General features: G+C 38.7%; 1 protein-coding gene across 1 annotated transcript; it reads left to right on the top strand.

The window, feature by feature from the left end:
* Positions 1–409: 409 nt before the first annotated feature.
* On the top strand, positions 410–19059 carry LOC139708127 (cholinesterase 1-like). The gene is made up of 10 exons (XM_071620104.1): positions 410–799; positions 7229–7388; positions 7974–8051; positions 8699–8817; positions 9230–9391; positions 10827–10970; positions 13455–13760; positions 14793–15133; positions 17230–17420; positions 19010–19059. The coding sequence occupies exons 1-10, from the start codon at positions 410–412 to the stop codon at positions 19057–19059; spliced, it is 1941 nt and encodes a 646-aa protein (XP_071476205.1).
* The last annotated feature ends 1727 nt before the right edge of the window (positions 19060–20786 follow it).

The following is a 20786-nucleotide window of genomic DNA, read 5'->3' as shown; positions in this document are numbered from 1 at the left end:
CATAGCAGAATGAGCCCTACTTTCAAGTTCCTTTCTTTTTAAAATCATAATCGTATGTGGTCTGTTTATGAACCTTTAACCCCTCTTCCTTTGTCCCCTTTTCCTGACCTTTAAAACAACTCGTTAAGTCTGCCATTTCCTGTTTGTTTGATCGCGTTTATCCTTCGGTCAGTGTGAAGTTGTGAGCTGAAAGAACGTTCAGGACTGTAGGAAGGAGGCCGGGGTCATGCCAATGGTACTGTATACGTGCGCTCTCCACACAAGAACTTTGGTCGGACATCGCCTTAGATGTTTACACTTGAACATTTGACCTTAAGCCCTACGTATTGATTACATGGAAGCAGATTACCCCTATTGTGAAGGCCTAGACTGAGACCTTGGAGAACAAGCTCACTCTGTTCGTACCAACATGGCTGCCACTCGGATCCTCTCTTTTGCCCTGGCAATTACATTCTTCGTTTGTCTTCTCCATCTTTCTTCTGCGAGTATTGGAGAACGTCAGCCGATTGTGCAGGCTGGTAAGGCCACCTTTCGAGGGAAGTTCATCGATGTCAGATCCCACCACCTACCTGATTTCAGCGAAGAAGTGGCAGCGTTCACTGGGATACCCTACGCCGAGCCACCGGTTGATGAGCGGCGTTTCAAACGCCCTATGGCGAAAGTTCTTGAAGGGGACTTTGATGCAACCAGAACCGACATATTTTGCGCGCAAACCATACTACCTATCCTTGATATTAACTTTGAAGGGCCACAGACGGAAGATTGTCTCGTTCTTGATGTCTACGTGCCGCAGCCTCAGGTAGAAATGGTTGTATTTGATGTAATCATGTTTCTTTCGCCCCCTGAATAAAGGTAAAACATAGTTCTCAAAAGGACTAAAAACTCATCCTGCACCATTTGGAATTTGTCAATATACCGGAATGTCAATGATGTTGATTCTGTGTCATCTGTGTTCATGTTCGTTTCCTTGTTTTGTCTGTGTTTCATGTTTCTCTGTACGCATTTCGGTTTCCTTTCTTCTTTTAGGTCTGCATATCCCCACGTAGCTGCTGAGTTGGGACCAGGCTGGAGGCCAGTTATTAATTCCCGAATGTTTTATATTCTAACCCATGGCTGACACAATAAATTTTGCTTTTAATTCTTTGAATAATGATGAATTCTATAACACAGTAAGGCACTCTGAATCTGATCATGCAAATATTATCTCCAGTTTATATGAAGATTACATATCCGATAAATACAATACCTCAGCACAAGAATTTGAATATAACTTTGACTCAAATGATCCAGTCCAGAGTCCATCGTGTGTTTATTTGACTGAAAATCAGTATAAAAATCGGATCACGAATACAGTTGATCAAACATTTTTGTTAGCTCACTTTAACATACGCAGTATATATATCAATGAAAATTTTGATAAGTTGCGCTTACTCTTAGAAAACCCAGATCATAAATATTGCTCCATCATAGGGCTAACAGAAACATGGTTGAACTCCAATATCAGTCATTTATTTCCTTTACCCGGATTCGAATTTGTATTTATAAATAGAAATGAGAGAGTTGGCGGAGGAGTTGGTTTGTACATCTCGGAAAAATTTAAATATATTATACATGAGGAGATTAGTGTTATGAGCGATGTACTCGAATCCCTTTTTATTGAATTGATAAATCCACATGGAAAAAACATTATGATTGGTCGAATTTGAATGATTTTTTGACAGTTTTGCAGGATTTAGTACAAAATCCCATGATATCTATTAAAGATACATTTCTGATGGGCGATTTTAATATCGATCTCATGAAATGTAACTCCCAAAACAGTTCAAAAGAATTTATAGAAACAGTAATGTCTGCTTCGTTTTTACCATTAATTTCCAAACCTACCCGTGTCACCAGCCAATCGGCTACCCTCATAGACAACATTTTTTGTAATGTTCTTCCACTTCCTGAGTCTGGTATTGTCCTCTCAGACATCACTGACCATTTTTCTATATTTGCTCAGGTTCCAATTAAACTGACTAAACAAAATAATTATCATAAGCGTCGTAAGATTACTGCAGATAATCTTACAAGTCTCCAAAACAGTTTAAACGAACTCGATTGGTCTTCTGTATACAACACTACCGATGTTAATTTGTCTTATGATTATTTTATATCTACTCTTACCTCCGAAATCGATAACCATATTCCCCTGCGTAACATAAAAAATAGATATAAGCAAATTCCAAGACTCCCGTGGATAACCCAGTCTATATTACGATCTATAGATAGGAAAAATGATTTGTTTTATAAATATAGATGTAATCCCACTGAAAAAAAATAAGAAAAAATATGTTTCATACAAAAACACACTCACCAAATTATTGCGTACGCAGAAGAATTTTTTTTATGTTAATCAGATAAGCAAATATAAAAATGACATGAAAAACACATGGAAAACATTAAAGAATGCTATGAATACACCTAACAATTCATCTAATATTTTTGAAGTTCGAAGGGGCAATGCCTCCAGCAACATTCCCGCTGGCATGACTTCTTTTCTTCAATTGGAAAAAATCTTTCTCAAAATATTCCTCTTTCTAGTAAATCTTTTAGTGATTTTTTAGATACACCTAACTCCAAAACTATATTTTTGACCCAACATATAAAGAAGAAATAATAAAGATTGTTGCCAATTTGAAAGAAGGTAAAAGTCCTGGCCACGACGGAATTGACAACTATTTGATAAAAAACATAATTCCTCAAATAGTGGATCCCTTAGTACATATTATCAACTCATCGCTTGCAACTGGCCATGTGCCAAATAGCATGAAAATTGCGAAAGTAATTCCTACTTATAAGAAAGGGGAGAAGGATGATGTCAATAACTACAGACCCATATCTTTATTATCTTCTATTTCTAAGATTCTTGAAAGAATAGTCTACATCAGGACAGTACGTTTTCTTAAAACCTGCGACATATTTTCAAACTTTCAATTTGGATTCAGGGAAAATCACAGCACAACACACGCACTACCTGCCCTCATCGACAAAGTCACACACGCACTCGACACACTTTCACACACAATAGGTATCTTCTTGGACTTCTCCAAGGCCTTTGACACGATTAACCACGGAATACTTCTCGCCAAACTGTCTCATTATGGAATACGTGGAAAGGCCTTGGAGTGGTTCACGAGTTACCTATCAGAAAGATCCCAATTTGTACATGTCAACGGCTTTGACTCTCAAAGTAAAACAATTGCATGTGGTGTTCAACAAGGGAGTTTATTAGGCCCATTGTTATTCATTATTTATATTAATGACTTTCATAGATCCTCGGAGAAACTATCATTCATATTATTCGCGGATGACTCTAATCTTTTTTTTCCCACCCTGACCCAAATATCTTAATAAGAACAGTCAATGAAGAATTGATAAAGGTCATACAATGGATATACGCAAACAAATTGTCATTAAATATTCAAAAAACAAAAGTTATGCTTTTTAGTAATTCTTTAGATAGCCTCCCAGGCAATATAACATTTGATACTACTCCCTTAGAAGAAGTTTCTTCTTTTAAATTTCTTGGTGTTTGCGTTGATAACAAGCTTTCATGGAGGAATCATATTGATAACATATGTAAAATTATTTCACGTAACATTGGCGTAATGAATAGATTAGAATATTATCTTCCTTCATCTGCATTATTAACTCTTTATTCTAGTTTGATACTCCCTTATTTAAACTACGGGATTCTTGCTTGGGGTAATACATATCAGATGTTACTTGATAAACTTCTTTTATTGCAAAAGAAAGCGCTTAGAATTGTTTTTAATTTACATACCCGAGAACATACAGATGCTTTGTTTTCTGACCATAAAATATTAAAAGTAAATGATTTGTATGTGTTTCAACTTGGTCAGTTTATGTTTAATTACAACGGTAACTTTTTACCTAAAATATTCCACGATTTATTCCATCGAAACAGTCATGTTCATAACTATCCCAAGCGACGATCCGACGAATTCCATCTTCCGTTAATGAGAACCGCACATGCCCAAAATACATTTCTTTATACCGGACGCAGACTTTGGAATAATTTAGATAATAGTTTAAAAGATTCCCCCAAATTCGTCACATTTAAATATAAACTTAGAAAATATTTACTTTTTACTTATAATCTTAGATAATTTAAATTGCTATAATTTATGCTTGAGCTTTCACCTGTCCTGATGTCGCAGCACTTGGCGTGTCCTGTGTGCAGACCTCTCTTCTTTCTTCTCTCCTTTTCCTTTCCTGTCTATTGTTCTTCGTAGACTTGTATTGTTACCGTCTTCTCTCCTCTCGGTACTGTCTCGCGTCCAACAGTGTATATGCGTGTGGGTAATTGAATGTGTGTACGACTGTATTGTCCTTGTCATATTTTCCCGGTACACGTGGTTCAATGAACAGTGTCCGGGCACTATAGCATTGGTATTCTATATTTTTTTCCCGACCTGTGTATCTCAAAATAACTACATCTATATTGTTATAGAATAGTATATCATTCACTCATTATTTATCTAGCGATCCACGTCCGACAAGCTTTGCTTTTTAGTGGATCACTATTTTCCATGATCGAATTTATTTTCCGCTCGCCCACGTAGTATTTGTACAGTGTTCCTCTTTATTATTGTACATATATGTTGTTCTATAATTTGTCTCGTATATTACATGAATCTTTTGCAAGCGTTTGAACAATATCATTTAATGACATGTATACATTGTACTATGTTTTTGATTTTCGTTGATTGGAAATAAACTATGATTGAATTGAATTGAATTGAATTGAATTGGCCCGCTGAGAAATGCGATTTGCCAGGATATTGAGTTGTTCTGGAATATTTAGAGATCAAAGTTGTCAAATGATTTTGATCGTAGTACACGATTTTCATGCCTGGGGAGCCCTCCTCATTCAGTAGAGGTGGGTTGAAAGTTACGTGATTGCCCTATAGCACTTCCCAACAGGCTGCATGCTATTCACTTTTTCACTGCAGATCGATGGATTCTGCCACAATCTGATCTGTCGATTATCGATAATCAATCAAGAAGCAACCACAATCGGATATGTTGCCGGATTGTGAAATATTGTCGACGTAGCTTTTTGGCTAATATTTCGCATTTTTCGTCGCTACCTCAATGAAATCGTGTTATTACAACGTTATATCTCATATATTTCTTTCGCAGATTGTGTCAATTATAAAGCAAAAATCGACGGATCTGCATGCAAGTGGAAACTATGGTTTACCTTTAACTCTAATCTCCTTCATCTATTTGTTCATTTCGTTTAGTTTTGTTGGGGATGGCATCATTTCTTGTGTTATAAATGGTGCTGTCAGAAATTCAAAATTGCTGTCATGCAATGTGACATATGTGACCGTGCTTCACAAAACCAACAAAAAGTCGCAAACCCTGATTTTATGTTAGGACTCAAAATGGGTGACACAGGTCAACCTAGTCAATCTTAATTTTTGCATATTTCCGGGAAAAAAAAACCCAATTCTTCTTCTACATCATTCTTAAGATTGGGATGAAAAACGGAAAACGAAGTCTTGTTTTAGCAGTTTTTCTTGAACACCTTTTCTGTAGAATATTGTAATTGGGTGCGTGTTAGAGTCCCCTTTTCATTTCTTAAAAACCCTTTACACAATTTTTTAACTTTCAACTGCAATAACTTTTGAAAGGATAAGGCTACTGCTTTGAAAGTTCGTATCAGTCATGTGTAGAATGTGTTAATAAATCATGCTAATTCTAGCCCTTCATTGCTGTTACTATGGAGTTTTACATTCTGTTATTGTCCCATTCGTTGCCAAAGAACGGCTTGTCAAGTTTAAGCACTTGAATAGACCCTATATTGCAAAGCCTCTTTTCTCATTAAACACTTTTCTAGAGTGTGTATCTTCGTTTCATTATTTGGATAGGTTAAGAGGTCCATTTGTGATGTGTTGTACATCATTTTAAAGCTTAGAGACTGCTCTTTCCGAATATAGCCTAAAATAAAATCCATGTTTTGCGATTTTTTGTGCGTTTGTGTTTTGTGGTGCATGCATCATCAGATACATTAAAAAAGTTCTGAGTTGATTTCTCGACTCGAATGCAATTGTGTATTTGGTACTTGGGCGCTGTGGTGCAAATTTATACGCTGACAATTGTGATAACCAAGACAACATCCCTGGCACACAATTTGCCCTTCCATGAAAAAAGTACAGAATCGTCATTTCTTCCAAATTTCTTGGATATTATGCTGAAATGTAATATCAAGACATCAATAAAACATATCCAATTAGGCCTAAATGACATTACATTACAGAAGTACAGTAAAACTTGTAATAAATATTCTTTAAAGTGTTATAATTTAATACATCGCTGTACGTATTGCGTTATGCTCTGTCTATTTGAATGAAACCTTTACAAGAATTCAAAGCCTAAGGTAAATATGGAAATCATTTCTTTGTTTTATAGATAACGATTTGACCAGCACAATCGAAAGGTCAGAAATATTGATCCTAAAATTCAGTGCAAACATGTTCTCAAAGAAGACTGTGGGCAAATAGTCCCTACGGACTTTTACCTCGACCAGAACGCTGAAATGACAAATATGCGCAGATTAAGAACATTGCCTTTAGGGTAGTTTCACTGCATATTTACAGGGCAGGGATTATTGACACGCTCGATTCTCTCGAGCAAGGTGAACACAATTAACACATGAACCCAGAAAATGGCTCTTATATGACGACTAAGTGCTGATGGAAGTCTGAAGCTTACCTTATAATTTTTGATCGCCGGATGACGTTATGACTTGATGTTTTGGAAATACATAAGGTATTGTCAGTTTCCTGATTAGAGGGAAATTGCATTCTGTCATATTAAGTTTCTCAAGATTATCATCAGCATATAATCTCAATATGCTGTTCTGTACTGACATGACAGAGACAGACTAGAATGGTTCAAGAGAGAAAAAAAGAATAGGAACTTGTTAGATGTTATTATAAAAGAGTTATAAGAAAGAAAGAGAAATTACGAGAGTGTTATCACAGAGTTGTAAGAAAGAAAAATATGACACAAAAATATGACACAAATATGATTCTTTAACTTTTCTGTTTTTAACGTTCATGTCAGAAATTAATAAATATGATTCAAAGCAGTGCAATACCTGTTTTTTCCGTCAATAACATAAAAAATGAACCCCTTCTTACCTTTCTTCCAGCCGAGATCGGTGGCTGTGATGGTCTGGATCCACGGAGGTGGTTTTCAGTCCTGGGCTGGGTCCATCCCTACATTGTTGCCGATCCCGTTGGCTGCCTTGAATGATGTTATCGTTGTCACGTTAAACTATCGACTTAGCATCTTCGGTTTCCTTACAACCGGTGGGTTGACATTGAAGGAGCAATAGACACAAAATTAGACGCAGAATATGACGAATTTTATCGCAAAACGAGCTAACTCCATTCTTGCTAAGTTGAGATATATGTGATTAAAGCTGCTAAAAACGAAGACAAGGATATTTGTAATCATAACTTCTAGAATATTCCTTATTATGTTACAAGTGACTTATTACTGAAAAGGTCTAATTTTGCTTTGTCCGATGCTAGACTTGCTTTGAAATGATTTAAAATAGCGCTCAGCTCATTTACAATAAAGCTCTTTGTGAGTGTCTTCATTCAAAAACACATACAAACACTTTATTAATTTCGTATTCTTTACTTCACATTTGACTTTTGTTCAACGGAAAAGCAGAAAGTACCATGATATATATATATATAAAAGATGAAAATAAATGATAAAAGCTGGCATTCTAGTCACTGATGCTGTTTGATCAAATAAATGTCTTCACGAAAGAGGCAAGCATAATATAGATTCATGGGAAGAAAGAATAAATTTAATGTTATGATATCTGTATGGCTCTCGTCCAGTGTAACTGACATTCTGTTTCATGTTGTTCTGTGTTTTAGGAGACGACGTTATCCCTGGTAATCTCGGGCTGCTTGATCAACGGCAAGCGCTCATATGGGTTCAGGAAAATATTGCAGGTGAAATTATCACGGATTATAATGATACTGAACCATGCTTTGTCTGCAAACAAACAAAGAAGTCTCCAATCAACTTCATTGCTGGTCTTAATTTAATGTGATAGGAAGGTTTAAGGCCTTAAATGAATATATTTCGACATTAGTAAAGTGTCTTTGCTTGATTTTGTTTTCATGCAATTTATTTTTAGATCATCATTACCGAGTGTCGCGGGCTGAACGGATGCTTCAGACTATCTGTGTTTCCATAAAGAACCACAAGGATAGCAAGAACGAAACTCTTATTTAGACAAGAAAGGAATGACACGCCAAATGTAAAAAACGGTTATACAGTCCTCATAACAATATATAGCCCCAAGCACTTGCGACAATATAATATGATATAATATATATAATATATATAATTTCTTTAACACTTGTTTTTAACTCCTTCATAATAGTTTATACATACACTGAGGATTGACCTATCCTTCGTTCGTCATTTCCAGTCTAAGGATATTATTAGTCAATAGATCATTGTCTGTAAATAATAGATTAAAATCACATAATGAGTAGAGCTGAAAACTGAAAGATAAGTTACTTTTGTGAATAGCGATTGAGATTAAGATGATGTTATAACAGGGACGTACTTTTACGTTCATTTCCGTCAGCCTTCGGCGGTGATCCCACTCGGGTTACTATCTTCGGTGAGAGTGCCGGAGGAGCGAGCGTCAACCTTCACGTATTGTCTCCTATGAGCGCTGGTCTCTTTTCAGGCGCCATCATGCAGGTTAAACCTTTTTATGTGATTTAAGCGTTGTATAACAGTCATGGATACCTTGGTTTCACAGGATTTCATCTAACATCATTGTACCAGAAATAAATGTGTATGTTCAGGAAGGTTTATTCACCGTGCTAACACAATAATACAGATGAATTACATTTTTTTCTTTTCGTAGAGAAAGCATTATACCCTGCGCATTAGAAACTCCCTCAATTGCTCCAAAATAGTTACGAAACTTTAAGTACACAAACCATGTAGAAAATCAATTGTCTACTTGGTAATTTGCCATGAATGAATGGCGTAAGTCTTCAACCAATCCCTTGCAAATTCAATCAACCTTTTACCCACATGAGGTGAAGAAGTCATTCTAATACGTAAGGATCTGTCTTGATTTCATTTCTTATGACGTCATTGACAGAGTGGAGTGGCGTGCGACTGGGCGTCAGGGACTACAGAGGAGGCGAGAGAGAAGGCGTTTACCCTGGGCTCGGCGCTAAACTGCGACGCGGTAACAAGTGAAGAGCTGTTGGAATGTCTCAACAGCAAATCGGTGGATGAGATCGTCGACTTCCTGGCAGGAGTAAGTGTTGGGTGTCATCTGTGTAATGACACCAACCATCTAACAAAGAAAGAGAAGAAAGTTCGCAGAGAAAATATTTTGGATTGTTTGTTTGTTTGTTTGTTTGTTTCCCTATATTGGGGGATAACGTATATTTGTATCCTTCCCTAGACAACAAGGTCAATTTTCTGCGAATCCTTGTATCAGTGATAGACCTGATATACCATGTACAAACTTAACGATTGCTGATAATCATAAAGACCTTACACCTTACATTTCTGGCTCTCCGGATTAGAAAATTCAGTCAAATAAACGTAATCAATAAAATGAATTAGAATTGTTAACTGTTAACGGTTTTGTTCGAGAATAATTCGGAAAGCAAAAACATTAGGACAAAGCGCACTCGCACCCTCAGAAAGCTGAGAGCAAACATATAGTATAATGCATATATTCACTTGAAGAAGAAAAACTTTGCATAATGGACGCTGACGAAGAGTTCAGAGTAGTCCACGTCCACGCTTGCTGATGTCTTTATATGATACGATATTAGCAAAGGTACCATGCTAATCGAGATCTTGAATGGGACAGACAATCAACTAGCCTTCGCAATTCCGCTTCTGTGTGCGATAGCAGTGTATAGCGTCATCAACGAACAGCATTTCTCGGATAAGAACCTCTCTAAATTCAGTATTGGCGTGCAGTTGGGCGATATTAAAGGCTTCCCGTCCGCTTTGATAAGCATGTAGATGCTTTCTGTGCAGTCATCAAAGGCATAATGAAAGAGCATGGAGAAGAAAAATCCGAATAAAAATGTCTGTGCAAGGGCTCGCAGCCTTGCGTCACACATCTGTTCACAGCGAAGGCATTAGAAGTTCTCTCGTTTTAGCAGACTCTACTTTGCATGTCCTTGTGAATGGAAGTGATAATCTAGAGCAATCTCGGGAGGCATCAAAGCTTCTGCAGGAGACTAAAGCGTCCACTCCGGCTGACTAGGTCCAAGATTTTGACCAAAGTCACTGACTCTCCTCCAGACATCTCCATCAATGACACTCATCTGGAAGAAGTGGACTCCTTCACCTACCTTGGCTCAGCCACCTCCAGTTCCCTCTCCCTTGACAATGAGACAATTGACAATGGAATAGGGAAAGCTACCACAGTCATGGCCAAACTGAACAAATAAATGTGTATGGAACAACAGTTAGCTGACCAAGAACATCATCCTGCGCTCTTACCAAGCCTGCGTCCTTATAGCACATAAAGTGGCAGGACAGCTAGACAAAAGCAAAGTTCTTCGAACGTGCCGGCATTCTCAACATTTTTTCGCTCCTCAGCCAGAGACGCCTGAAGTGGTTGGATCGGGTGCGTCGAATGGAACCAGGTCGCAACGAGGGGACGGTCTCGTCCCATGAGAAGGCCTCATATTCGTTTCAAAGACTTGTGCAAACGCGACATGAAGGTGTTTGACATCAACACCAGCACATGGAAAGGTGCAGCTGACAATCATCAGCTGTGGAGAGGCACCGTCAGAGAGGGCGTCAAGAGGGCTGAAGCTGCAAGGCACGTTCATCAGATTAACAAGAGAGCCAGACGGAAGGCAAGGGTAGTCTCGGTATCTTCATCCGTTGCATGTGCTCCAGAGATTGTCATTGATTAGAGTGGGAATATACAACCACTCAAGGCGGTGTAAACTTCTTGTCTAGTCCTACGCCATTTTTTCTCGAGACGAATGGATGCCAACAACAACGATCATGCTAATCGGAATAGCTTCAGAAACAGATAGGGGCCTACTTGTTTTAACTTGTGTAAATAGTTCATCAGTTCATTATAAAAACAGTTCGTATCATTTTAAGAGCGCCTTTCTGCTGGATACAAAGTGTTATGAGATGTCATACATGGTCATAGGAGATCAAATGTATACAAACTACCAGGCAGTGACAGCACAAGTGCACTTCATATAGATTAGAGGGATTCAAAACAAGTGTGTGTTGTTTGTGAAGTAAGAAGCCATCTAGTGTAAGGATGAACCTTTGATACCAAAAGTATAAGATATCAAGCAACATTAAAAGATCACTTGTATCGTCAGCATCATACAGTTCAGCCGTTACCAGCATCACTCCTATCTTTTTTTTTTTCATTGCTGATAAGGATACCATCTTGGACCTTGAGGAGGGATGTCTCGAAGCTATATGGTCGCTCTTATTAGCAGACTCAAAAGACTGAGAGATATTGTAATCGTCATGTACTGAACGAGCTGAGCTGTGACTTTACATTCAATGATCTTGTATCTGACCTCGATATTGGAAACTGGTAAGTAGTTCTTAAGAATGTTTTAGTCACTGGGGATTTCTTTGTCACGGAATCACAGTAGTATGCTTCAGCGAGTCTGAGGATGTTCCTGCCGATGGAAAAAATATTTACCATAGCAGTGATCAAAGGAGCAAGAGTCGGAAGATGTTTCTTCAGCAACCATGTATAGCTAAAGGATTAAGACGGCAAATCTTAGATGGACTCTTCATGATAATCCGCGTAAGCTTTAATAGCAATGGTTACCTCACACAATTCAAATTCATCGCTGAGTTCGCTGATCTGTGAGCACAGAATTAAAGACCTAGTTCCTGCACTGATGAGTAAGATCACGGCTGATATCACTTTCCTTATCAGCAAAAAGGATGCAAACTGGTCGCTCATTTTTGCAAGTGAATCTTGAGCTGGTAAAGCAGTGCTCTTGCGATTGAGGGGAGAATTGATTGTTCCAAAAGCAGTCTCGTGACAGTTTGGAAGCTAATTCCTTGCAGTATTCAGATAATGCTTAAGGAGAACCCTCCTGACCATGCCATTGAAGTCATAGTAAGATTCTAAGGTTGTTTTTTTTTCAGGGGATTTCGCTTTGCCCCATATCTTTTCCGCTCTACGACGCTCACGATGGGCAGATAATTATATCCTCGTTATACCTCAAAAGGGTGACATCTGTGTCTTAATGTCCGCTCTTTAACTGGAGCACGATGATCAAGTGCAGTCCCCACAGCTGAGTCAAAGAAGTCGACAAGTTTATCAACATCTCTACAGTCATGAAGAGAAGCACCCTCGTCGAGCAATGTATCAAGATCCTTTGAAACCTTCTCATGGCTTGTGTCCTTGTATAGGGGTACTCTCTAAATGTGAGAGTTTCACAACATACTTCTTGCTTCATTGTTGCAACAGCCTGTTGACTGCAAATCACTACACTCCACTAGCATGATAACTTTGTTGAACCATGTAATCTGGCTTCACTGAGTGCCTATAGGCTTATGCTGGAAAATGTAGACATTCAGAGCATAGACAAGGTACCCATGCAGGTCCAAATATTGTTCCTAAAAATCCATATTGCAGAATGATGAAAAATGATGAAACTTGTCCTGGAGTATCACTGCACTGCACACAAGTGCTGGTTTATGTTAAATGCAAACTTCCATTTCGGAAATTAGATAAATTGGATGACATTCAGGGAGCAAGCTTTGCTATGTGGCAGCAGAAATATGTAATAATTGTAAATCATAATTATGTGGTTTCGTCCCCCTCTCACGCTTTTTGTCTCTTTTTCTCTTTTTTTTTTTTGGTCTTTTTCTTCCGTTTTCTCCTGCTCTCTTCGCGGAATGTAAGAAAATATGCCAAACATAGTGACAGCCAAAGTAGGGCTATCCATCCGTTTTCTCTCCGTCAGTACTTTTTTTTTCATTAAATGCTGTGGACTTGTATTTGATTTGCAGCATCCATTTACGTATGATCTTAACGGGTGTAGATACATGTATCAACGGTTACAGCTCGTTATACCGAAGGTTCGTTATTCCGAAGATTCTTTGGTCCGAAGGGTCGTTATTCCGAAGGTTCGTTAATCCGAAAATGTGGTGAGGTTTGTTATTCCGAAGGTTCATTAATCCGAAAATGAGCTAAGGTTCGTTATTCCTAAGGTTCGTTAATCCTAAAATGAAACAAAGCTCGTTCCGAAGGTTCGTTACGGACCCTATATCACTTCGGATCAACGAACCTTCGTAGAACATTAAAAGTATTTCCCCCCTCCTTACATTTTGTTTTTGTTTCTTCGTAGGATATGTTTTTTGCGGCAGAAATCATGTCTCGCCCTGTGGTCGACGGCCAGTTCATTCCAAGAATCCCTTTCGACATGGCCGCCGATGGCGAGTTTAACCGTGTCGACACCATGATCGGTTACCTCAGCGACGAGGGAAACGTGTTTGTGCTCCCACAACATCGAGGCTTAGGGGGAAACATCAAACCACTTATGAACAAGACTGTCATGCAGGATGCCCTCTCTCTTAACCTGCTTTTAGGCGATGGCGGTGTAGACCAGCAAGTGATTGACGCAATCACATTCGTTTATTCAACAGCTGATGAAGTAAGCAACCATAAATGTTTCAGGCGTAAGGACTCCTGAGGTTATTGTACCATTCTTTATCGGTATATAGACGTCATCTGAGCTGCAGTTCGTAAACAGTTGAAAGATATTCTACAACAGACTTGCCATCGTTTCTTTCATTCCTGTTTTTATTGTTCATGTTAGCATTTTCTCTGTTGTCAGAATTATTGTGGTGGACCATAAATGATGCATTTCGCTCCCTCTCTCTCTCTCTCTCTCTTATTCGAATATCATGTGATGCTGACACGTTAAGAAGATTAATAGAAATGGAAATCGGTTTTTTTTCCCGGTCGGGGTAATGCTACAGTCACACACGGCCAGATTTCGAACCGGGTCCATAAGGAATTAAAACCTTATCGACCCGGTTCGAGCCATAGAGACCCGCATTTACCCGCATCGTAACCCATGTCAATTCCTGACGGATTCCGGTTGCTACGATACGACGGTGAAAAAATTTGGTCATGTTCAAAATTTTCTCACGGATTTCAATTCCGTATTGATATCCGAATTGACCCGGTTCGAACCGCATTGACTCGCATCGACCCGCTGCAACCTGCAGCGTAAAACCGTATGGGCCCTTGCCGTATACCGCATTGCCTTCATGCAATGGATGATGACTTATGACAAGGTTTACATCCGGGTTCACTGCGGGTTGAAGGGGGTTGACACGGGTCGATAGGGGTCGAAAAGGATTCATCAAAGCGAATTTTTATACGGTGCAATACGGGTCAATACGGTTCTCTACGTCTCGAACCGGATCGATACGGTTTTAATTCCTTATGGACCCGGTTCAAAATCGGGCCGTGTGTGATTGTAGCATAAATTACCCTCCATTTCGGGCCTAATATGGCTCATTTTTACCCGGATCAAATCCGTTTTGTGACCCGGCCGTGTGTAACTGTAGCATTAAGAATCGAATGCGATTTTCCACTCGTAGTTCAGGGGTGCTTAAGGTCTAGTGAAGAGCATGCATGAAGATGATTATGACAAATCATGATTTTGCTTTCAAAGCTGAGCGATGCTGACCGGAACTATTTCGACATGGTAGCCGAGCAGCTCGGGGACAATTATTTCCTCTGTCCGAGCTTCGTCATGGCGGAGTACCTTTCCGCAAGAGGAAACGCAGTCTACATGTACGTCATGTCCCATGTCCCCTCCCATTCCTTCTGGGGCAAAGACATTACTTGGATGGGAGCGACTCATGTAGATGACCTGCAGTTCGTGATGGGTTCGGCCCTCACTGTTGATCCAGACGATGACATTGTCGGATTCGGCAAAACGAAATTCACCGACGAGGAGGCTCGAATATCCGTGCAAACCATGAAATACTGGTCCAACTTTGCAAAGACGCGGTAAGTTGAAATCAGGTTGTTGCATGCCATCATGCCATTGGAATTTACTTGAAAGAGTGTCCCTCTTGCAAAAGAAAGCCCTCTGCATTATCTGCCATTTCCCTGTACGTTCTCATACAAACACGTTGTTTACCTCCAATAAGCTCTTAAAAATTAAAGATTTATTTTTGTATAATTTAGGCCAATTTATGTATAAGTATTGTAACAATTTGCTTCCGTCTATTTTTAATTCCATGTTCCTAAAAAACCAATCATTTCATGAATATCCCACTAGGCGTTCCAATGAATTTCATTTACCCCTCTTACGCACGATTCTTGCTAAAAATACACTTATTTATATCGGCCCAAATTATTGGAATTCTCTGAATCATGATATAAAAAACGCCCCATCCATACATTCTTTCAAGAGGAGACTGAAGTCCTTTCTATTGCAGTCGTATGACTTTCCAGGACAAAATTAGCCATTTGGCCTTCTTTCTCACATACAGACTTACTTTTTCCTCTTTGAAGAACTCTAAATTGTAATCTTTTGGATGTCTGCTGCTATCTACGCTTTCGCCAAAAGAGTCAAAGACATGAATGTCTGTCTTATTCCTGTTCTCACGTCCCTTCATTTCCTTGCTTTTCTCCTTTCAGACGCTACAATCACTTTTTTCCCCTCCACAACCATTATCTGTTTCTCTTTATACGCTTCTGTCGAAGATCGCTGTCTCTGTTGTGCACTTTCGTTTGCTATTTTGTCTACTATTTGTTCATCGTTTCCATTCTGTTTTGTCCCATACAGCATTTTCTTCAGTAGTTGTTTTGCTGGCTAGTCTTGTTTCATGTTTGTTCGCGTCTGTTAGTCTTGTCCATCCCGTTTTGTCCCGTACAGCCTTTTCTCCAGCAGTTGTTTTGTTGTCTAGTCTTGTCCTATGTTGTTCACGTCTATAATAGTAAGTGTATTTATCTGTGAATCTAGTTCTCAGTGGGCTTCCAGACTTGTTCCTCTTTTTTTCCCCCTCTCCTTTGTATTCATGATGCTTCAATTAATCTTTCCATTGATGTTATTATTCCAGAGGGGCCCACATTCTACAAGCTCTGTCTTTTTAGTGGGTCTCTCCATTTTTCGCGCTTTAAGCAAAGTTATACATGTACTTTATTTCGATCACTTCTGTTTTTTTTACTACATGTACAATGTATAATAACTTTAAGGTCCTCCTCAATTGTTTTACATTCTTTTCGATACATAATGTTCTGTTTACCTTATTCTCTGTTGTCAAAAGAAGTGTAACTTATATGTTTTGTCGAAAAATGAAATAAACTTTGAATTGAATTGAATTGAATTGAATTGAATGTCTTTCGGATGAACTCTATAAACCGATCCCTTTGACAACGAAGTCCGCCATTACTGCGATGCCCCACACTCGCAGGCGTATGGTAATTGATGAATACGTGATTATATACTACGACCGGCTCGCGCCCGCCGCAGTCTGTATCATGCATTTAGGAAAATCGTGCGCAACTGGGACACCACAGTCATAACAGTTATTGGCGGGTGTTTTAGCCAGATAGGATCTGTACATAAGGAATAGACACTTTTTCAAGTTGCTCTGAAATGCCAAAAGAGCTCTAGGGTATCACATGCGGTAACAGCCGTGACTGCAATGTGTCTCGGACTCAAAACAAATGTCTAGTTTGATTTTGTTCGTCGATCCAAAACATGAATAAGTTTTACGCACATGTTCTCGCAGCATTTCCTTTCTATTCAATTACATCCGAATGGCATGTTTTACAGATATCTTAAGCCCGCCGCACACTATACGACTCACGACCTTACGACTGACGGACTTTGGATCTGAAATAACCAAGAGGTGTTTATTCTGAGGATACTGTGATTTATTTCGGATCCAAAGTCTGTCAGTCGTAAGGTCGTGAATCGTATAGTCTGCGGCGGGCTTTAGGAAGAGAGAACGACGAAGGTGTATCGTTTCATGTGATGAGGAATAACAATTACATATTTGTTCAATTATGCAAAACAACAACATTCGTTATGACATTGAACACCAGGAAAATGGTTATTTTCCTTTGATTTTCTGTGTTTTTTTTCCCCACAGAAATCCCAATCTCTCGTCAGTAGATGGCAACGATGAGGTTGGCTCTTTGTACCCACCTTGGCCGAAATTCAACAAGGAGAAAGTGGCGTACAAAGACATTTCGCTGTCTTTTGAGAACCACGTTGGTCATCCAAAGGCGGACACGTGCTTTTTCAACGACAATATTTTACCGCAACTTCGAGCAAATGCAGGTAAAGACATATACCATGATGTGACCTGTATTGACTCTTTATTTGAACAATACTATTCCTGTCATTTTGAGAGGTACTACAGTAATCATTTCATGGAGTCGATCTGCTTTTATAGGGCATCGCGTACTCTGCCTTTTTCCACAACAACCATGCAATTGATCTGATTCCATTACTATTCATTTGAGCATGCGCGTACATATCATATCGAATACAGACACAGAACATGAGGCATCATGTATACAGCTTTCATTTCTCATTTTGCACTCCATATTATTTCCTAAAATATATACAGGGTGGCCCAGAAAGAACGGAACACATAAGATCTTTAATTTCAGCAATATCGTTGCAAATATTTTATTATTTTGCATATTATTGAAAAGGCCATTTTTTCTACAATAGAATGACACCAAGTTCTTTAATTTTAGTCAATGCGTTATGATTTTAGGGCCATTTTTGTCAACCCTTCCACTTTTCTAAATGTGATCATTTTGCACTCTCGGAGATACCGAAACCAGCGACAATTCGGCTAACCATGGAACCACTAGCGTTCACAGTGTGTGGAATGTGGGGCAGACAGTGTGGTTGGCATTGTCCGTTATCATTGTGAATGAGACGACCTGTTAGGCTCATTGAAATGCAAAATTTAGCTGGAAAAAAGTGAAGTTTATTCAAAGGCATAATTGGCAGTGACATGAGCTCATAAGTGGTTTGGGAATAGAACCCATACTTATTCAAGTATGATAATACATTGATAAATACAGTGAGAAGTGAGAATATTGCTGCGTCGGTTTATGAACGAATTAACGGGTATCTCACCGGGCTTGAAACTAGCTCGCGACTGCAGATTTTGCTAGTTGCAGAGATCTCTTCGCTAGCCTACAACTCTGAGATGTCTATTGTGAATTTACAGTGTCTCCGAGCAGTCGCAAGAAATCTAAAGACACGTTTTAACACTGTGGCTGACTGATTGTAAAAATTCTCAATCTGAGCTGTCTGATCTGTATAGTTATGTTCAGATGAATGAAAACAACAAAGAAAAGCAAGCATAATGAAGATCATAAATCAATTTAATCATAAAGCGACACAACAGTATTCTTTTCAGTTCTCAATGTATTTATCAATGCACACTTAATTAAAAGTACGGGCTTTATTCCTAAACCACTTATGAACTCACGCCACTGCCAATCATGCCTTTGAATAAACCTCGCTATTTTCCAGCTAAATTTAGCATCTCAATGAGCCTAACAGGTCGACTCTTTCACAATGGTGATGGACATGACAATCACACCGTCCGCCTCACATTCCACACATTGTGAACGCTACTGATTGTATGGCAAGCCGAATTGTCGCTGGTTTCGGTATCTCTGAGAGTGCAAAATGATCACATTTTGAAAATTGCAAGAGTTGACAAAAATGGTTCTAAAATCATAACGCATTAACCAAAATTAAAGAACTTGGTGTCATTCTATTGGAAAAAGAATGGCCTTTTCAACAGCATGCAAAATAATGAAAAAAAAACTCATAAATATTCATTTTTTATATTTTTTCAGTAATTGTACTCTATCTCATCTTTCTTTATCTCTACACAGCCGAGATACAACGTCTCCGGTCCCTGGTAGGAGAAGGAGATAATCAATAAATGTTTCCCATCGTCATTGGGCCTGTTTGAGTGAAATGGAGCAGAAAACCTGCTGGAATTCTTTTTCTTCTTAATTCTACGCTCTCGCCTCGTATAGCTTTTGATACTGTTAGGTAGCTCGCAATTTCCACTGAGTTTGTGATAATTTTAAAGTTAGTTACCAATAGGAGAATAAGCTGTATGTTTTTAGATGGCTTGGTATGTACATCTTAGATCTGCAGGTATGATTTGATTAATTTGTCGACAGGAACTGCATACATATCCATTCTCGTCCAACGAAGGAAAGGAATTACATCACTTTAGGCCGGTTGCGCTGTATCTACTGTGTCTGTATTGAACTGTAATCATGATAATGTTGGCTTTTCTGCTTTTTTTAAATAATAAATTGAGTATCTGAATATAAGAACGACCCAAGTCCATGGAAGGCCATTTCGAGTAAACTTAAAAAAAACCTTCATATCCTTTTAATTTGTCCAATAATATTCTATTGAACTGTGATGGTAAGGCAACATTGTATATACAAATTATAACATAATTTATAATGACAATTAACATTTACATTAGTTGTGGAGAGGCCATTTTGTGTGATGGACTTGGGTCGTTCTTTGAATCATGTGGACTTAATTGGGTCGTTCTTTGTATCATATACAGGATAGGCTGCTATATGAGTTGAGAGAAGCGATGAGAGAGGGCGCTAAGATATGAATGTAAAAAAGTCCTGGACTTGGGTCATTCTTACATTCATATAAGATTTCACTCATTGATTTCAGGCACTTCCGGGGGTAATTAGGATTTATCATGTATACACAAGATGAGTCCATGCATAAGCTATAATTTCCCATGTCAAACTGAATTTGGCCAAAAATTGGACTTGGGTCGTTCTTATATTCAGGTCTTCAACTCTAACAACAGTAACAAGAAATACAGATGACAAAAAAAAATCTACTGAAAATCAGACAGATAATACAGGGTATATAGAAACATACTTACAAAAACCTTGCTAGAAAAAAAAAATGGATACAATTTTGAATAATGCAAAGAGCGGGCTTATCATAAGCAATTGCCTGAAAAAGTAGCAGCCCGAAAGTTTTAGGGCGGTGATTTGTCTCTGCCTCCAGATCCAAAGAATCAAGGTTCGATTCCCCTGTCTAACTGAGCAATATTGTGTGTAATCACACCGTCCCCTCTAGCACATATTGTCTAGTAAGAGGCAAAACATTCTGTCCCTCGGATATGACAAAAAAAAAATGGATGTCCCGTGAGTAATATGGCGTGTGAGAGAGTCACAACTCGTGCACGTAAAAGACCCAGCTTCTATTCACCGCAGGGACCAGGATGCATATGATAACACGCCTCATAACCGACTGGACCCTATGGAAGACCAGCTGGACTAAATGCAGCTGAATATGCATGGGCTGTTCGGCTCTCTTCTCAAATGAAAACAAAGTGACACAAATAAAATACCTAAGTATAAAAGTGCAAGATTTAGTTGATAAATAATGTCATTATGGTAATGATTTGCCACCTTGTATAATTTGAAAAGATATTGTATACGTTTGTGATGTGAGTGCAAAGTGAAATGGTGCAGTAAACATGCTGCTGGGAATATATTTCTGTGGAGAGTGATGACACAAGTTGCCATCGTTCACATGGAAACTTGTTTTTACTATGTACGAAGAAAAAGACAGAAAAGGTGTATCAGGTCTTTAGCATTAAACTTAATTATT

This window comes from Diadema antillarum, unplaced genomic scaffold (genome assembly GCF_040938485.1).
Source record: "Diadema antillarum isolate AM-2024a unplaced genomic scaffold, OU_Dant_1.0 seq00001311_RagTag, whole genome shotgun sequence".
Lineage (NCBI taxonomy): Eukaryota > Metazoa > Echinodermata > Echinoidea > Diadematoida > Diadematidae > Diadema > Diadema antillarum.
This window is presented reverse-complemented; position numbering and strand designations above follow the sequence as displayed.